This window comes from Pelobates fuscus, chromosome 6 (genome assembly GCF_036172605.1).
Source record: "Pelobates fuscus isolate aPelFus1 chromosome 6, aPelFus1.pri, whole genome shotgun sequence".
Classification (NCBI taxonomy): Eukaryota; Metazoa; Chordata; class Amphibia; order Anura; family Pelobatidae; genus Pelobates; species Pelobates fuscus.
In genome coordinates this window covers 254,709,837-254,728,431 of record NC_086322.1, presented here as the reverse complement: position 1 = coordinate 254,728,431, position 18,595 = coordinate 254,709,837, and the positions used below count along the sequence as shown (strand labels likewise).

Here is an 18,595-nt window from a genome sequence, read left to right as displayed (position 1 = left end):
AAACCGACCCAATCGTCCTGGTGTTCTGAAACGAAACAACGTAAATATTGTTCAACTTTTTGGTTAGTGCGTTCAGCAGCTCCATTGGACTGAGGATGATAGGCAGAGGAGAAATTCAATTTGATGCCTAGTTGGAAGCAGAATGATCTCCAAAAACGGGAAACAAATTGGGAGCCTCTGTCAGAGACAATTTGGGAAGGAATCCCATGCAAACGGAAAATCTCCCTGGCGAATATCTCCGCTAATTCGGGCGAAGATGGGAGTTTAGGTAAGGGAATGAAGTGAGCCATTTTAGTAAATCTGTCTACCACAGTGAGGATGACAGTCTGCTTTTTAGAGATAGGCAAATCAACAATGAAGTCCATTGCCAGGCAGGACCAAGGCTTTTCAGGAACCTCTAAAGGGTGCAGAAATCCGCATGGAAGCGAATGGGGTAGCTTGGTCTTGGTACAAACTTCACATGCCCCGATGAATTCTTTAATATCCTTGCGTAAGTCAGGCCACCAAAAATCTTTAGAGACCAGCGCATAAGTCTTGCGGATGCCAGGATGCCCAGCCACCTTGCTGTTATGGAGACAGCGTAGCACCTCCAGTTGGAGAGCGGCAGGAACGAAGTGTCGATCCCCAGGGGTCTGTTTGGGTGCCAAATGCTGAAACTTCATGATCTCAGAAAGCAATGGAGAGTGAATCCTGAGATTCGTGTTCGCGATGATATTCCCCTTAGGAACTATGGAGGACAGAAGTGGTTCAGTTATAGTGGATGGTTCATATTGACGAGACAAAGCATCGGCTTTAGAGTTCTTAGAACCAGGTCTATACGTAAGTACATAATTAAAGTGAGTGAGGAACAAGGCCCAGCGAGCCTGCCTGGCGGACAAGCGCTTAGCCTCCCCAATATAAGACAAGTTCTTATGATCCATTAGAATGGTAACAGGGTGTAGTGTCCCTTCCAGTAAATGTCTCCACTCCTTTAAAGCCTTAATGACCGCTAACAGTTCCCTCTCCCCGATGTCATATCTGCTCTCAGGCCCAGAAATTTTTTTATAGAAGAAACCACATGGGTGTAACGGTTTATCCACCCCTAACCTTTGAGACAGAACAGCCCCAACTCCTGTCTCAGAAGCATCGACCTCGAGCAAGAAAGGCAGAGTCGTATCAGGATGAACTAGAATGGGAGCTGAGGCAAAAAGTTCCTTGAGAGTCTTAAAAGCACCAAGAGCTTCCTCAGACCAGAACTTAGTATCAGCCCCTTGTTTGGTCATATTGGTAATAGGCGCAATGATAGAGGAGTAACCCTTAATGAAGCGCCTATAGTAGTTGGAAAAACCAATAAACCTTTGGATAGCCTTGAGTCCTTTGGGCAAAGGCCAGTCTAAAATAGATTGGAGTTTACCAGGATCCATTTTAAAACCTTCCCCAGAAATCACGTACCCAAGAAAATCTACCTGAGACTGATCAAAACTGCACTTCTCCAATTTGCAGTATAGACCATGTTGCAGAAGTTGGTGTAACACCTTTCTGACCTGTCTATGGTGAGTCTCAATCTCCTTAGAGTGTATTAGTATGTCGTCCAGGTAAACAATAACACAATCATGCTGAAACTCCCTAAGTACCTCATTAATCAAATCTTGAAATACTGCAGGAGCATTGCATAGTCCAAATGGCATAACAGTGTATTCGTAATGGCCATACCGGGTATTGAATGCCGTCATCCACTCGTGACCTTGCTGGATTCTCACCAAATTATAAGCCCCTCTGAGATCTAACTTGGTGAAGATTTTGGAGCCCTTAAGACGATCAAATAACTCGGTAATCAGTGGGATAGGATAGGCATTTCTGACAGTTATTTTATTCAAGCCTCGGTAATCGATACAAGGTCTCAGCGTGCCATCCTTCTTCTTAATGAAAAAGAACCCCGCCCCGGCCGGAGAAGAAGACCTCCTGATGAATCCCTTTTCTAAATTCTCCTGAATATACTCTTCTAGAACCGAGTTTTCCTGAACAGACAAAGGATATACATGGCCCCTCGGAGGCATAGTCCCGGGTAGAAGCTTAATTTTACAGTCAAATGACCTGTGTGGCGGCAAAGAATCGGCATTCTTCTTGTCAAACACTGCCCTTAAGTCTAGGTAAAGGTCTGGTATTTGTCTTTCTGTGGACTGAGTAGGATTCTCCTGTATGTTAATATTAGCTAATGGAGAAACCTTGCACAAACACCGATCCTGGCAGCCCTGGCCCCACGAGAGTATCTCCCCTAACTCCCAATCGATAATAGGGTTATGTTCTTTCAACCATGGATACCCCAGAACTATGGGAACGGAAGGAGACGAAATGAGCAGAAGAGATAACTTCTCCACGTGTAGGATACCAACATTTAAATCAATGGGTATGGTCTCACGAAAGATAACAGGGTCTAGTAGTGGTCTACCATCTATGGCCTCAACGGCCAAGGGTGTCTCCCTTAGCTGGGATGGGAAATTGTTTTTACTAGCAAAGGCTTGGTCGATAAAATTCTCAGCAGCACCGGAATCTATCAAAGCCATAGCCCTTACTACTTCCCTCCCGCAAGTTAAGGAAACTGGTAGCAGAAGCCTGTGATCTTTATAATTAGGAGTAGAGGACAATATAGAAACACCCAAGGCCTGTCCTCTAGAGAGACTTAGGTGCGAGCGTTTCCCGGGCGGTTAGAACAGTTCGAGAGTAAATGACCCTTAGCTCCACAATACATACACAAACCCTCTCTTCTCCTGTACTGTCTTTCCTCTTCAGAGAGGCGGGTATACCCTATCTGCATAGGTTCAGGAAGCAAAGATACCGTGGAGTCAGGACTTGGAAAAGCGGGGGCTAACCTAAAAGAAGGTCTCCGGTTCCTCTCTCGAGTGTTCTGTCTCTCTCTTAAACGTTCATCTATACGAGAGATGAACGAAATTAAATCCTCTAAATTCTCGGGGAGTTCTCTGGTAGCAACCTCATCAAGGATTACTTCAGATAAGCCATTCAAAAATACATCCATATACGCCTGCTCATTCCACTTGACTTCTGACGCCAGAGACCTGAACTCTAGTGCATAATCCACCAGTGTTTGGTTCTCCTGTTTCAGACGCAACAGTAATCTGGCTGCATTAACTTTTCTACCTGGAGGGTCAAATGTTCTTCTAAAAGCAGCTACAAAGGCGTTATAGTTATAAACTAATGGGTTATCGTTCTCCCATAATGGGTTGGCCCATCTCAGAGCTTTCTCAATAAGTAGGGTGATAATAAATCCTACCTTTGCCCTATCTGTAGGATAAGAGCGAGGTTGCAATTCAAAGTGGATACTAATTTGGTTTAAGAAACCACGACACCTCTCAGGAGCCCCACCATAGCGTACTGGGGGGGTAATGCGAGAAGAAGCACCCACTGTGGCTACCTCTAGACCTGAACCGACAGGAGAAACAGGGGTATTACGTATCTCCTCTGGTGGGTTATTGGCACGAGATAATAGAGCCTGTAGCGCAAGCGCCATCTGATCCATTCTTTGATCCATGGCTTCAAACCTAGGATCAGGAGAAGCCAGCTGACTGTTTGTACTTGCAGGATCCATTGGCCCTGTCGTAATGTCAGGATCGGGACAGGGACCAACACGCAGAGTACAAACAGTAGCCAGATACGTATACCGGACCTTAGAATGGCCGGACTAACGTAAGTAGTACAGTATAGAATGGTCAAAGACAAGCCGAGGTCGAGGGTAACAGAAGACAGGTAAGCGAGAGACAAGCCGAATCAAGGGTAACAGAGATAAGCAGAGTAAGGTAAACAAGCCGGGTCAAAACCAAAAGGGATAATAGAATACACAAGCACTGAGTGACTAGAACAAGCTAGAACCACGACAGGGCAATGAGCTAATGAAAGAAGCTCTGTTAAATACCCTGTTCAGAGCAGTAACCACGCCTCCGAGGCGTCCTGATTGGTCCTGCAGCAATTGAGTGACAGGTCGTTCCGGAGGAGTGTCCTGATGACAACTTCCTGCCTAGATGCTGTAAAAGGCAGTCACTCCCTCGCGGCCGGCCTTGCATGACCGGATAGACCGTGGGGAAGGGAGCCATCAGGCCGTCTGGATGGAGGAACAGCTAAGTCTCTACCTCTTTCAGAGGTAGAGACCACAGGTACCCTGACAGGCTGGTGTGTTAATCTTGTTTGGCATACCCGGTATGCCTATCCAGGTGATTCTCACAAGAGAGCACGGCTTTTGATGGATGCATGCTCGTAGGATGCCTGTTTTTCTATTAGCACCCTATAAGGTGCTTACAGTTTTACATTTCTTAGGAGGCTATCCTGTGGTCACTATACTCCTATTGCATTAGCCATAAATGTAAACTTACACTATTTTATATTTTTTATCTTTCATGAAAATATTGGAGTAATGAAAAACTTAATACAGAACAGTCAGATTCGATTTCCAAATTGGGTTTTTGCTACAAAAATTCTGACAAGCTGAACTAACATTTGCCCGAAATTTGGTCCACAATTTGTTTCTGAATTTCTGCTTGAATTTCCTCATCGTGCAAAAGTCTATACATTCGTTTGAATTATACTCAAGTTATTTTAGCAAATATACCTAACATCCCAAAGGAAACTCAACAGAAACAATACAGCTATGTGGCAAATGTCATATGAAGAAAAATAAGATTGTTCAGATTACAGCTTACAACTTAAATATTGTATGACTGAGATTATATAAATAAACCCAAACACTACCTGATAATCACAATGATGCCATCAAATATATTATAAGGACTTTTAATATACCCAAAAAGTCCATACACCAACATTTTTAAAATCATTTCCAGAGCAAATAGGCTTGTGAACACAATATTGCTGATCTCCAGGACATTAGTAAGTTCTTCAGGCTGCAAAACACAGAAAAGAAAAAGCGATAAATTATTGTAATGCATGTACTTCAAATTTGTGTACAGGGTAATTAACGCTAGTCTTAATGTCAAAAGCATTGGTTTTGTTGTGTATATAAATGGTGTGCCAGCATTGATAATACGCATTACTGATTGCATTTGTATTAAGAATTGAACGCAAGTGTCCACACATACAGTATAGAAAGGGAGGGCATTTAGCAGAGGTAGGAGCATCCTTTAGATATATAACATGTTGCAAATGAATGCCAAGATAGGAGAAATAGCTGATTTGGAAAATATTTTATATTTATTGGCCTAATAGATGCATTTCCACATTATCCAGTTTATTGAATAACTGCAATAACTAACCTATGAGCTCATATGTTATAGCTAAATATATATAAAAAATGCTAAAAGAAAATGTGTTGACATATATATATATATATATATATATATATATACACACACACATTTGTAGTCGAGGCAATATGGCTGTGACGATAAGGTAACATAGCATATTATAACCAATAAACATATTCAAATGACACCAGTCGATTGTGGTGTGCCGGAACCGACAATGCAGTAGGCCTGTAATAAAAGAGGGCAAAAAGAAGTGTACCATAACAAATTTAATTTATTCATATAACAAACATCGTTTATTTGGACAAGTCACAAAAAGCTTGCCTTAGCTCTTTAACTGGGTTTTGAATGTAAAGAGTATAAGCGGAAGATTTCCAGCGTCCCATAGCCTTGATAATATGAGCTGGAATATGGTTGGAGGAAGCTGAAGATGCTGCCCCTATGCGGAAGGAATGTCCTGAGAAAAGGTTTGCATTTAGGCCGAGCCTAGTTAACAGTAAGCAAACATTACATTGTTATATATGCTGAGGTCTTAGACGTGTTCTTTACAATTTCTTATTGGACTGACGAATGTGTTTACTTATTTGAGGTTATAGTTAACCATTCTACCATGTTTTCCCCGGCACAAACAAATGAAGGGAAAAAAATTCATCAGGAATATCAAAATACCCAGGAAGATCAACATGCATAACAATAACTCTTCATTTATACATGAGCTAGCAGTTTTAGCTAATCTGATGTCTAGATGAAGTGACACCAAGTCATTTTGGCAAGACAGATTTGCTTAGCAGCTTCTTTTAAAACTTAGATTTTTTGATTTACAAGTTTTAAACTTTTCTTGATGCCACTGTCCCTTACATAATTGCTTTCATTCAAAGGTGAATATAGACACTTTATCACTATTGTTTGATTATTTATTGTTAATTATTTTTATTATAATAAAACATATGTGAATGAGTCTGTATTCAGGAATCTCTCGTACTTTGCTTTGGGTAATGACGCAGAGAAGCAGTTCATTTTCTGGAGTACTTCTCTCATTACATACTGGTCTTTCACGGAGACCAGCAAGCATTTGTTTTTTGTTTCCAGGTCTAGTAGCATTGGAGGTTGTGCTTTTGTTAATCAGGATCTCTGGCTTGTATCGTATTTATTTATTAAATAGTTTGCGAACTGTGTGTATGTAAGTTTGTCTGTTACATTAATAGTAACAATAAGGGAAAATATAGCTGTAAAAGCAAATATCAGTACAGATATTTTTTTTTTATCACTTTTTGCATATTATTATATCATCTACTTAATTTCTACCAAAACTACCCTTTATTTGCAGACAGAACAATTATTTATTAAGTAATTCATTTGGCATTATAAAAATCTGAAAATAGACATTGCTCATACACAAGCAGCAACACTGCAATTAGAACACTGGAGGATAGCAGGACTGATTATATACTATGTATCAGACCAGGTTGAGACAGTAACAGAATGGTGCTGCTTCTTGACGAACGGGCATGCTTGCGATGAACTGCACGTCAAACCATGTTTGTTTTATTTTGTGTTTCTTTTGGCACTTAATTAGCACTTGGTGTAACGGAGCTCCCTGTACCCCGACTGGGTACCTTGGCCAAGGACCGCTTCCTACCTGGAACAGGGGACAAACCACAGCACTTATGCCCACAGTCGCCGTGGCTTAACTGGGGCCCTGGAACCGCTCCTTCCTGGAACCGAATGGGGAATTCGCTCTAGACACCCAGAGGCACTTGCCGACACTCAGTTCTGGGAGCTCTAGTCCTTACAAGGACTTTCCCCATTGAATCCCCTGCAAGCTGGAACAGCAGACACAGGGGTTAAATCTTCCTTCCCTCCAATAACAAGACGACACACAGTTTTGGAGTGTGAGCTGGAATGCTTTAATGGCAACCACAACTGGCCGTATATGCATGTCCCCATGCAAGGGGCAATCCCCCCTGGGCCTTGTGGGGCTGCAGCACAAAGTCACAGACCAATGACAAAGGTGTTTAAATACATGACACTCCCATATACAAGCATACAATCCCCCCTCTTTCTGGGAGATAATTGGGTCAGTAACTGTATTAATTCTAATCCAATTATCTCCAAGCACAGAAAAAACATAATTTTTCAAAACACCCCAAAAGTACCCTAAAAATACATAAAACCCTATGATCCCCCGATAGCCCTGATCTGGGTGATCAACATATCCAAAAATCACCCAGATCAGTTCAGGGGTTCAGGAATTTCCTTTAAGTTATTTATTTGACCAACCGCACACATGCCCCCATGCCCAAAACAGTACCAGAGAATCAGGGCTAACGGTCGGTCAAGGTTGGTAGTCTTTTACAAGTTTCCCTGCAGGGCTCATAGTTCATGGCAAACTCACTTTGAGAGGGGAGTTTGTCACACTTGTTATGTAACATTTTCACCTATAACATTTTCATTATTTGTAGTTTGTTTTTTGAGTTTGGAGATTTGTAACACATAAAGCATGTTCTTCTGGTATGTAGACCCTTCCTGTGTGGGAGGGTCAAAGTCATTGTCAGGAGCTGTTAATTCACTAGCTGCATGTTACAGAGGTGGAACAGGGATTCTAGGATGTGTCGCTAAGTTCATTATCTGTAGACCTAGTTGTATGATAGGCTCTTCTGCTATGAGGAAGCCAAGGTATTGATAAACTGAGGTTTTTAAATATAGGTGTATAGGTCATACTTTTTAACCTTGGGACATCCTCTATGACCAAAAGCACACACACAAAGAAAGGAAAGGGGATGGTTTGTGTGGAGCAAATGGAGGGGCATCATATATGTTCTTGCTTAGACTTTCTATATGTCTCTTTTTCATTTGGTACATTATTTAATCCTCTTTCCTTGTGTCCTTTGTGTTTGATTAGTTAATATCTCCTGCTTCCATACGATATGATGTGAATAACCTCTGCAAAAACAGCTAACATTTTTCTGCTTCATTCTCAACCTAGTTAAATATTTAGTATCTTATGAAAGGTCTCCATCTCAATTAAGTGAAGTGGTCTGGGTGCAGTGGTCCTGTCGGTGCTGTTTTGTACACACAGCAATGTTTTCATTGAAGGCTAAATGCAGACTTGGTTATATGATATTCAACATCCTCACACATTGCATGAAGGCGTTGAACGTCCTTGGATTCTCATAATGGGGAGGATAGATTCAGTGCTTCTCTATAAGAAGCCTTTGATTGGACAAGTGCACCGTTTGCACTATAGTGTTCTTTTAAGCAATCTAACCTGTGTAGAAACAACATCTCGCAGCATATTTTTACAATTCTACTTAATTTGTATCTTTTTCTGTTAATGCAAATAAAAGGTATTTGCATTTTGTTTATTTTTGCATGCAAGTAGTTTTCAAACATTGGCAATGCTCAAGTATGGAGGTCAACTTATTGGGCTCCATTTTAAAATCTTTGACAGATATGACATAACCCAGGAAATGGATTTTAGTATGATCGAATACACATTTTTTTTTTAACTTATAGAGTAGTCTGTTTTTGAGTAATATTTCTAGAACAATTTTAACTTGACTGCAATGAGTCTAAGGAGTGTACGAATATATCATTCAGGTAAACAATCGTGAAAGATTGTAAATAGGGATGTAGAACATAATTTATCAAGTTTTGGAAGACAACTGATTCTGTATATTTATAATGTCCTCTTCGGGTGTTAAATCCAGTCTTCCACTTGTCTTCCACCTTAATCCAGACCAAAATATATGTTCCTCATTAATTTTATCTTAGTGAAATAACGAGAACCTCTAAGCCTGTCAAATAATTCCATTATAAGAGGAACGGGATACACATTTCCAATTGTTATTTTGTTCAGCCCTCTGTAGTCTATGCATAGGCGCAAATACCCTTCCTTTTTTAAAAAAACAAACAAAAAGAAACCAGTGCCAGGAGGATAGGATGAACACCTAAAAACCCTTTATCCAAGATATCCTGAATATATTCCTTCATGATTTGGTTCTCTTTCTGGGAAAGAACCCCTGCCTTTAGGGGGCATAGTTCCTGGCAACAAGTTAATGGAGCAATTAAAATGCCTGTGTAGGGGGAGACGCTCTGTTTCTTTTTTATCAAAGCCATGCTTCAGCCATGATACTGTGAAGGGACTTCAGAAGATAAATGAGGTACAATAGGAATATTAAATGGACACTCCACTGTCCAAATGCAAACACACATCTGTATACTTCCCTTCAACAGTCTTATTTTCTGCAGCACCACAAAAGGCCCAATGAAGACCAAATTACAAAGGCCAAATACAAATCCACTATTAAAAATAAATAAAAAGACCTAAATTGAGGGAAAAAAAAACACCAAAAAAATTAAACACGCCATGCTAAAAATCCGTCTTTGCCCTTTGTGAGCTCAGTGCAGACTCAGGTGTAATCCTTTATAATGGACTTTGCGTGCTTTGAAATATCAGTCAGAGCTCTGTGATTTGTTGGCTGGTTTCAATTTGTATATATAATTGTAAAATCTTGCTTATATATTCTCTTTATTCCATTCTTTAAAAAGAACAGACACCATATAAGGGTAGCATATTTACATGAATAGTTCTGTTTCTGTCAACTCTGTTATATAGTACATTTGAATTTCTCAAAAAAACAAAAACGTAGTTGAGTTACCTGTTCATGATATTCTACACCCATGCTGAGGGTGTTAATTAGAATTGCAATCATAATCCCACGGCCAAAGTATTTGCTGTCAACAATTTTCCTAAATGTTTCGCACACTAGTTTCCACAGTTTCAAACAATTACTCAAGCTTTTCGGTCTATCTTTCCCTTTGTGTACTTCAGTTTTAACAGTACATTGAGTGTCCTGGGTGATCTCATATTCCCCATCAATCTCAGAGTCCACTGTCTCCTTATTTGGTAGGTGTAGTTCACTGTACCCAGCATTGGATTTTGTAGGTTGACTTTTACATGGAGTTTTGCAGACACCTAAAATAAGAGATAACTAGTGAAAAATTCACATTCATTTCTGCACTATGCGTGGGATCACATATTAACTTCAACTTTAAAGATCTCCATCTACATCAGTTAAATACATAAAGGGAAACATATATCTGAAACCAGCTAGTTGAATAAAGTATTCTTTATTTCTCTTAAAAAAATAGCTATAGTTTGAAATGCACAGACTTTCTCACCAGCTCTGTCTCTCTAGATCCTCCCTAACATTTATTATAATTGTAGCATCACCCACATTTGACTACTCCTATCCATGTCCATTGTGTCCTCTCTTTATCTAGTCTAGTTTTCATCGTGACCCCTCATCAGAAGTGTCTCCTCATTGACCTGGAATAATTACATAAATCCTAGCTGTTCCCATATAGGAAGGCCAGTCCCTATATGGGATGCCCCTCTTCTCTAGGAGGTCCATATTGTTAGATGTGTCTGAGTGTATACAAGAGCTCCACAGTATTAATACTCACAGTAATATGTTTTAAACTACAATAAATGTGTCTAGAAATCAGTCTATGTAATACCTAAGACCAGTGTAGATACAGTGGTCTTTCTCTAAATTACATCTTAGTTGTTTAAATTGTTTTTAGTAAGTCGCCTAAAATTTATCAGAATAGCCCCAACCCTGGCCACACCCCGACTCACACAAATAGGTATATAATCCTATATAAATCCTGTTTTCTGCTTTGGTTTTACATTCTATTTTGTAGTGTAATTACTTATTTTGAGGTTTTTTTTTTATTATTTAACAGCATTTGATATAATTTAAACATAGTTTAATTTTCCCTTTTTAACTCATTTTATAAGTTGAAGTTTGTAAAGGCTGTACTGGTATCGCTCGCTAGGAGATTTATCAAAGTACCATATTCTGAAAAGTGGTGCAAAGATGTAATGCAGCACACCTCCCAACTGTCCCTATATAGGAGGGTCTCTTTTCTATCCAAATGTCCCAGTTTTCTAAGAGCTCAATACTGATGTTTCTGAATGTATAACAGCAATTCACATCAATATTATTCACAATAATTTGTTTTATACTACCATTAATAGTGTTTAGAAATCAGTCCATGTAAATAAGATACATTGTTCTTATTCTAAATTACATTTTAGCTACCTAAAATATTTTAGAACAGCCCACCTTTGGCCACAACACTACACGTAAAATGATAGTGTCCTTCTTTGTCCAATTAAACGTTTGATATATTTGCTAAATGAGGAGTCATCAACTGCTGGTTCCGATGGTTTTCATGGTAATTACCCCCCTTTTGTCATACTTTGCACCACTCCTCAGAACACAGCATTCTGATAAATATCTGACATTCCATCCACTACCCACATGAACTGGTAGGCTACTGTATTTAGACTAGCCAGCGACGTCAACAGTGAAGGAGAAAGAATCTCTGTTCTTTTTCAACTACATATCTTGTGAATGAATAACTATGAGAGTGCTGTAGTGAAAAGTGAGTTGGTAAGTTACTCATACCATAATTAACATGTGAGAGCTTTCTGCTCCAGGAAAACGTAATATGTCTCTGTTTATTAACAACATAGAGGTAGACCACTTATCAGCACAGTAATTTAAGGATAGTGATGTACCGAACTGTTCGCTGGCGAATAGTTCCCGGTGAACATAGCGTGTTCGCGTTCGCCACGGCGGGCGAACACATGCACGGTTCGATCCGCCCCCTTTTCATCATCATTGAGTAAACTTTGACCCTGTGCCTCATGGTCAGCAGACACATTCCAGCAAATTAGCTGCAGACCCTCCCTTCCAGACCCTCCCACCTCCTGTACAGCATCCATTTTAGATTCATTCTGAAGCTGCATTCTTAGATAGAGGAGGGAAAGTGTAGCTGCTGCTCATTTGATAGGGAAATTGATAGCTAGGCTAGGGTATTCAGTGTCCACTACAGTCCTGAAGGACTCATCTGATCTCTGCTGTATGGACAGCACCCCAAAAAGCCCTATTTAGGGCTAGAACATCAGTCTGCTTTTTCTTTTTTTTTCTTTTTTCTCTGTGTAATGTAATTGCAGTTGCCTGCCTGCCAGCTTCTGTGTCAGGCTCAGGGTGGATACTGTGCCCACTTGCCCAGTGCCACCACTCATATCTGGTGTCACAATAGCTTGCATTTAAAAACAATTTTTTTTTCACTGTAATAGATTGAATAGCAGTTAGTTGTCTGCAAGCGTCTGGGTGTCAGGCCTTCAACGTGTACTCTGCCAACTTCTGCCAGTCTACTTTGCCACTCCTATCTGGTGTCACAATAGCGTGCCTTTAAAAAGAAAAAAAAGTTTTTCACTGTAAGCTAATAGCAGTCAGTGTCCTTCAAGCGGGTGTCAGGCCTTCAGCGTGTACTCTGCCAACCTCTGCCAGTGTACTTTGCCACTCATATCTGGTGTCACAATATCGTGCCTTTAAAAAGAAAAAAAGTTTTTCACTGTAAGCTAATAGCAGTCAGTGTCCTTCAAGCGGGTGTGTCAGGCCTTCAGCGTGTACTCTGCCAACCTCTGCCAGTCCACTTTGCCACTCATATCTGGTGTCACAATAGCGTGCCTTTAAAAAGAAAAACATTTTTTTCACTGTAAGCAAATAGCAGTCAGTGTCCTTCAAGCGGGTGTGTCAGGCCTTCAGCGTGTACTCTGCCAACCACTGCCAGTGTACTTTGCCACTCATATCTGGTGTCACAATAGCGTGCCTTTAAAAAGAAAAAACGTTTTTCACTGTAAGCTAATATCAGTCAGTGTCCTTCAAGCGGGTGTCAGGCTTTCAGCGTGTACTCTGCCAACCTCTGCCAGTGTACTTTGGCACTCATATCTGGTGTCACAATAGCGTGCCTTTAAAAAGAAAAAAGTTTTTCACTGTAAGCTAATAGCAGTCAGTGTCCTTCAAGCGGGTGTGTCAGGCCTTCAGCGTGTACGCTGCCAACCTCTGCAAGTGCACATTGCCACTCATATCTGGTGTCACAATAGCGTGTATTTAAAAAGAAAAAAAAAAATTTCACTGTAAGCTAATAGCAGTCAGTGTCCTTCAAGCGGGTGTGCCAGGCCTTCAGCGTGTACTCTGCCAACCTCTGCAAGTGCACATTGCCACTCATATCTGGTGTCACAATAGCGTGCATTTAAAACCAAAAAACTTTTTTCACTGTTATAGATTGAATAGCCGTTAGTTGTCTTCAAGCGGGTGTGTCAGGCCTACTTCGTGTACTCTGCCAACCTCTGCAAGTGCACATTGCCACTCATATCTAGTGTCCTAGTGTCACTATAGCGTGCATTTAAAACCAAAAAACTTTTTTCACTGTTATAGATTGAATAGCAGTTACTTGTCTTCAAGCGGGTGTCAGGCCTACAGCGTGTACTCTGCCAACCTCTGCCAGTGCACATTGCCACTCATATCTGGTCTCACAGTAGCTTGCACGCATAGTACCACTAATCCAAAAAAAAATGATTTTGCCCTAGAATAATGCCCAATTTTCAGAGGTCACGTACCCTGAACTTGAAAAGTTCTGAGGACATAGTTGACTGGCTAACACAGGACACCCAATCTTCTACAGCTTCCGCTCGGAACCTTGACGCACCATCCTCCTCCAGCTTAGCTTCGGGCACCTCTCAAGATACCACTCACCCGCCTGCCGCCACCACCAACACTAGCACCACAGCCGCTTCACTTTATCTGTCAGAGGAGTTATTTACACATCCGTTTGAAGAAATGAGTGATGCGCAACCATTATTGCCAGAGGATGTAGATAACAGGGATATGTCTCAGTCAGGCAGCATTACACACATGAACGTACGGTGTGATGATGATGATGTTGTACCTGCTGCTGCTTCCTTTGCTGAGTTGTCAGATACAAGTGAAGCGGTTGGTTGATGATGACGATGCGTCCATGGATGTCACGTGGGTGCCTGCTCGGCAAGAAGAAGAACAGGGTGAAAGTTCAGATGGGGAGACAGAGAGGAGGAGGAGACGAGTTGGAAGCAGGGGGAGGTCATCGCAAGGAGCTAGTGGCACAGTCAGACAGCATGCATCGGCACCCAGGGTCAGCCCGACAACACGACAATCAACGCATGCTGTGTCCACCACCAGAATGCCATCATTGCAGAGCTCAGCAGTGTGGCATTTTTTTGTGTGTCTGCCTCTGACAACAGCGATGCCATTTGCAACCTGTGCCAAAATAAACTGAGTCGTGGGAAGTCCAACACCCACCTAGGTACAACTGCTTTGCGTAGGCACATGATCGCACATCACAAACGCCTATGGGATCAACACATGAGTACAAGCAGCATACAAACTCAAAGCCGCCATCCTCCTCCTGGTCCAGCATCTTCAGCCATGTCAACCACTGTTGTCCACCTTGCCCCCTCTCAACCATCCGCCACTCCGTCTCTCGCCTTGAGCAGTTCTCGCTCATCTGCCCACAGTCAGGTGTCTGTCAAGGACATGTTTGAGCGTAAGAAGCAAATGTCAGAAAGTCACCCCCTTGCCCAGCGTCTGACAGCTGGCTTGTCTGAACTATTAGCCAACCAGCTTTTACCATACAAGCTGGTGGAGTCTGAGGCGTTCAAAAAAATTTGTGGCTATTGGGATACCGCCATGGAAGGTACCCAGACGAAATGTCTTTGCACAAAAGGCAATCCCCAACCTGTACTCGATTGTGCAAAAGGAAGTAATGGCATGTCTGGCACACAGTGTTGGGGCAAGGGTCCATCTGACCACTGATACCTGGTATGCAAAGCATGGTCAGGGCAGGTATATCACCTACACTGTGCATTGGGTAAACCTGCTGACGGCTGCCAAGCATGGAATGCGTGGCTCTGCAGAGGAGTTGGTGACACTGCCACGACTTGCAGGCAGGCCTGCTGCCATCTCCTCTACTCCTCCTACTCCATCCTCTTCCATAACCTCCTCGGCTGAGTCCTCTTCTGCTGCTGCGTCTTGCTCCACATCAACGGCACCCCCCCCCCCAGCTCCCCAGGTACTATTCCACATCCCGGACACAGCAGTGTCACGCCGTCTTGGGTTTGACTTGCTTGAAAGCAGAGAGTCACACCGGACAACCACTCCTGTCCGCCCTGAACGCACAGGTGGAAAAGTGGCTGACTCCGCAGCAACTGGATATCGGCAAAGTGGTTTGTGAGAACGGAACAAATTTGTTGGCGGCATTGAAGTTGGGCAAGTTGACACATGTGCCGTGCATGGCACATGTGTGTAATCTGATCGTACAACGCTTTGTGCATAAGTACACAGGCTTACAGGACTTCCTGAAGCAGGCCAGGAAGGTGTGTGGCCATTTCAGGCGTTCCTACATGGCCATGGCGCACTTTGCAGATATCCAGCGGCGAAACAACATGCCAGTGAGGCGCTTGATTTGCGACAGCCCGACACGTTGGAATTCAACACTCCTAATGTTCGACCACCTGCTCCAACAAGAAAAATATTTGTATGACCAGGGTGCTAGGACAGCCTCTGGGGAGCTGGGAATTTTTTTGCCACGTCACTGGACGCTCATTCGCAATGCCTGTAGGCTCATGCGTCCTTTTGAGGAGGTGACAAACCTAGTCAGTCGCACCGAAGGCGCCATCAGCGACATCATACCATTTGTTTTCTTCCTGGAGCGTGCCCTGCGAAGATTGCTGGATCAGGCCGTAGATGAGCGTGAAGAGGAAGAGGAAGAGTTGTGGTCACCATCACCACCAGAAACAGCCTTATCAGCATCGCTTGCTGGACCTGCGGCAACGCTGGAAGAGGATTGTGAGGAAGAGGAGTCAGATGAGGAATGTGGCTTTGAGGAGGAGGAGGAAGACCAACCACAACAGGCATCCCAGGGTGCTCGTTGTCACCTATCTGGTACCCGTGGTTTTGTACGTGGCTGGGGGGAAGAACATACCTTCATTGAGATCACTGAGGAGGAGGAACGGGAAATGAGTAGCTCGGCATCCAACCTTGTGCAAATGGGGTCTTTCATGCTGTTGTGTCTGTTGAGGGACCCTCGTATAAAAAGGCTGAAGGAGAACGACCTGTACTGGGTGTCCACGCTACTAGACCCCCGGTATAAGCAGAAAGTGTCTGAAATGTTACCAAATTACAACAAGTCGGAAAGGATGCAGCATTTGCAAAATAAATTAAAAAATATGCTTTACACAGCGTATAAGGTGATGTCACAGCACAACGGGAATCTAACAGGGGAAGAGGTGAAAGTCATCCTCCTTCTCCCACGAGCATGCCGGCAAAGACAGGACGCTTTAAAGACGTGTTGTTGATGGAGGACATGCGGAGCTTTTTAAGTCCTACGCATCGCCACAGCCCTTCGGGATCCACCCTCAGAGAATGACTCGACCGACAGGTAGCAGACTACCTCGCCTTAACTGCAGATATCAACACTCTGAGGAGCGATGAACCCCTTGACTACTGGGTGTGCAGGCTTGACCTGTGGCCTGAGCTATGCCAATTTGCACACGGCTTCAAGTGTCCTGTCAGAAAGGACCTTCAGGATCCTTAGGATAGGTGTCAATCCATATCTGCCAAGTGACCCTATGTAGGGGGAACAGTCCCTATTCTGCTCTGTGTCAGTGTGTATCAGGATCTCTGAGGACAGGTGTCAATCCATATGTCAAGGTGTCAATATGTCATATGTCAGGTGTCAATCCATATCCATTGTGATTTAGGAATGTTAGGTGATTTATGCCCTTTATGGATTAAAACCAGACTCTGCATCAACTGTGTAATTTTCCATGGGAGTTCTGCTATGGATCCCCCTCCGGCATGCCACAGTCCAGGTGTTAGTCCCCTTGAAACAACTTTTCCATCACTATTGTGGCTAGAAAGAGTCCCTGTGTGTTTTAAAATTTGCCTGCCCATTGAAGTCAATGGCGGTTCGCGGGTTCGCGAACGTTTGCGGAAGTTTGCGTTCGCCATTCGCGAACTGAAAATTTCGTGTTCGCGACATCACTATTTAAGGACTATATAATTTTTATTCTTTTATTAATGATGAGAGTTTGCACAAATTAAACTTAAAGGGGATCAAACCACCAACATTTACTTTGAACTACAAGTTTTATGCACATCTGGGAAGTTAATCTTTGTATAAGCTTTTATTCAATGTCAGGTGTATATTAGTTAATATTCCAGTTTAGTGTTAATGTGTGACTCTGTATATGATATGGACCAGACTTTGCATATCTTCAAATTGCTTAGTTAATTTAAAAATTCAGTATGATTCTTAAGCATTTTGATAAGAAGTATGATATCTATTATTTTACATTTGTTAGGATTTATTATAACTGTATAACAGATATATTTTCTTCTGAATTTTATGGATATATACGTTTAGTATTTTTACTAGTAATAATAACATACCGTATATACTCGAGTATTAGCCAACCCGAATATAAGCCAAGGCCCCTACTTTTACCCCAAAAAATGGGAAAACTTATTGACTCGAGTATAAGACTAGGGTGGGAAATGCAGCAGCTACTGGTAAATTTCTAAATAAAATTAGATCCTAAAAAAATTATATTAATTGAATATTTATTTACAGTGTGTGTATATAATGAATGCAGTGTGTGTATATGAGTGCAGTGTGTGTATGAGTGCAGTGTGTGTATGAATGCAGTGTGTGTATGAGTGCAGTGTGTGTATGTATGAGTGCAGTGTGTGTATATGAGTGTAGTGTGTGTATATGAGTGCAGTGTGTGTATATGAGTGCAGTGTGTGTATATGAGTGCAGTGTGTGTATATGAGTGCAGCGTGTGTATATGAGTGCAGCGTGTGTATGAATGCAGCGTGTGTATGAGTGCAGTGTGGTATGAATGTAGTGTGTGTGTATGAGTGCAGTGTGTGTATGAATGCAGTGTGTGTATGAGTGCAGTGTGTGTATGAGTGCAGTGTCTGTATGAGTGCAATGTGTGTATGAATGCAGTGTGTGTATGAATGCAGTGTGTGTATGAGTGCAGTGTGTGTATGAGTGCAGTGTGTGTATGAGTGCAGTGTGTGTATGAATGCAGTGTGTATGAGTGCAGTGTGTATGAGTGCAGTGTGTGTATGAGTGCAGTGTGTGTATGAGTGCAGTGTGTTGAGAGTTTACTTACCTCTCCTGCAGCTCCTGTCAGCTCCCTTCTCCTCCGCGCCGGTACGTGCAGCTCTTCTGTCAGCTTACACTGTAAGTCTCGCGAGAGCCGCACTATGACCCCGCGGCTCTCGCGAGACTTACACTGGGAGCTGACTGAGGTGCTGAACGGACCGCCGCGGAGGAGAAGGGAGCTGACAGGAGCTGCAGGAGAGGTAAGTAACCGCTGTGCAGCCCCCACAGCCCCCAGTCTGTATTATGGCAATGCAAATTGCCATAATACAAAC

General features: G+C 42.4%; 1 protein-coding gene across 1 annotated transcript in view; it reads right to left on the bottom strand.

Moving 5' to 3' along the window:
• Window positions 1–18,595, bottom strand: part of CACNA1G (calcium voltage-gated channel subunit alpha1 G) — a 428,561-nt gene that overhangs the window by 278,539 nt on the left and 131,427 nt on the right. Inside the window, exons 8-9 of the mRNA XM_063458969.1 lie at window positions 9,911–10,227; window positions 4,738–4,889 (exon numbers count right to left, since the gene is read on the bottom strand). Coding sequence (XP_063315039.1) covers window positions 4,738–4,889; window positions 9,911–10,227 — 469 coding nt within the window. The remainder of the gene's footprint in view (window positions 1–4,737; window positions 4,890–9,910; window positions 10,228–18,595) is intronic.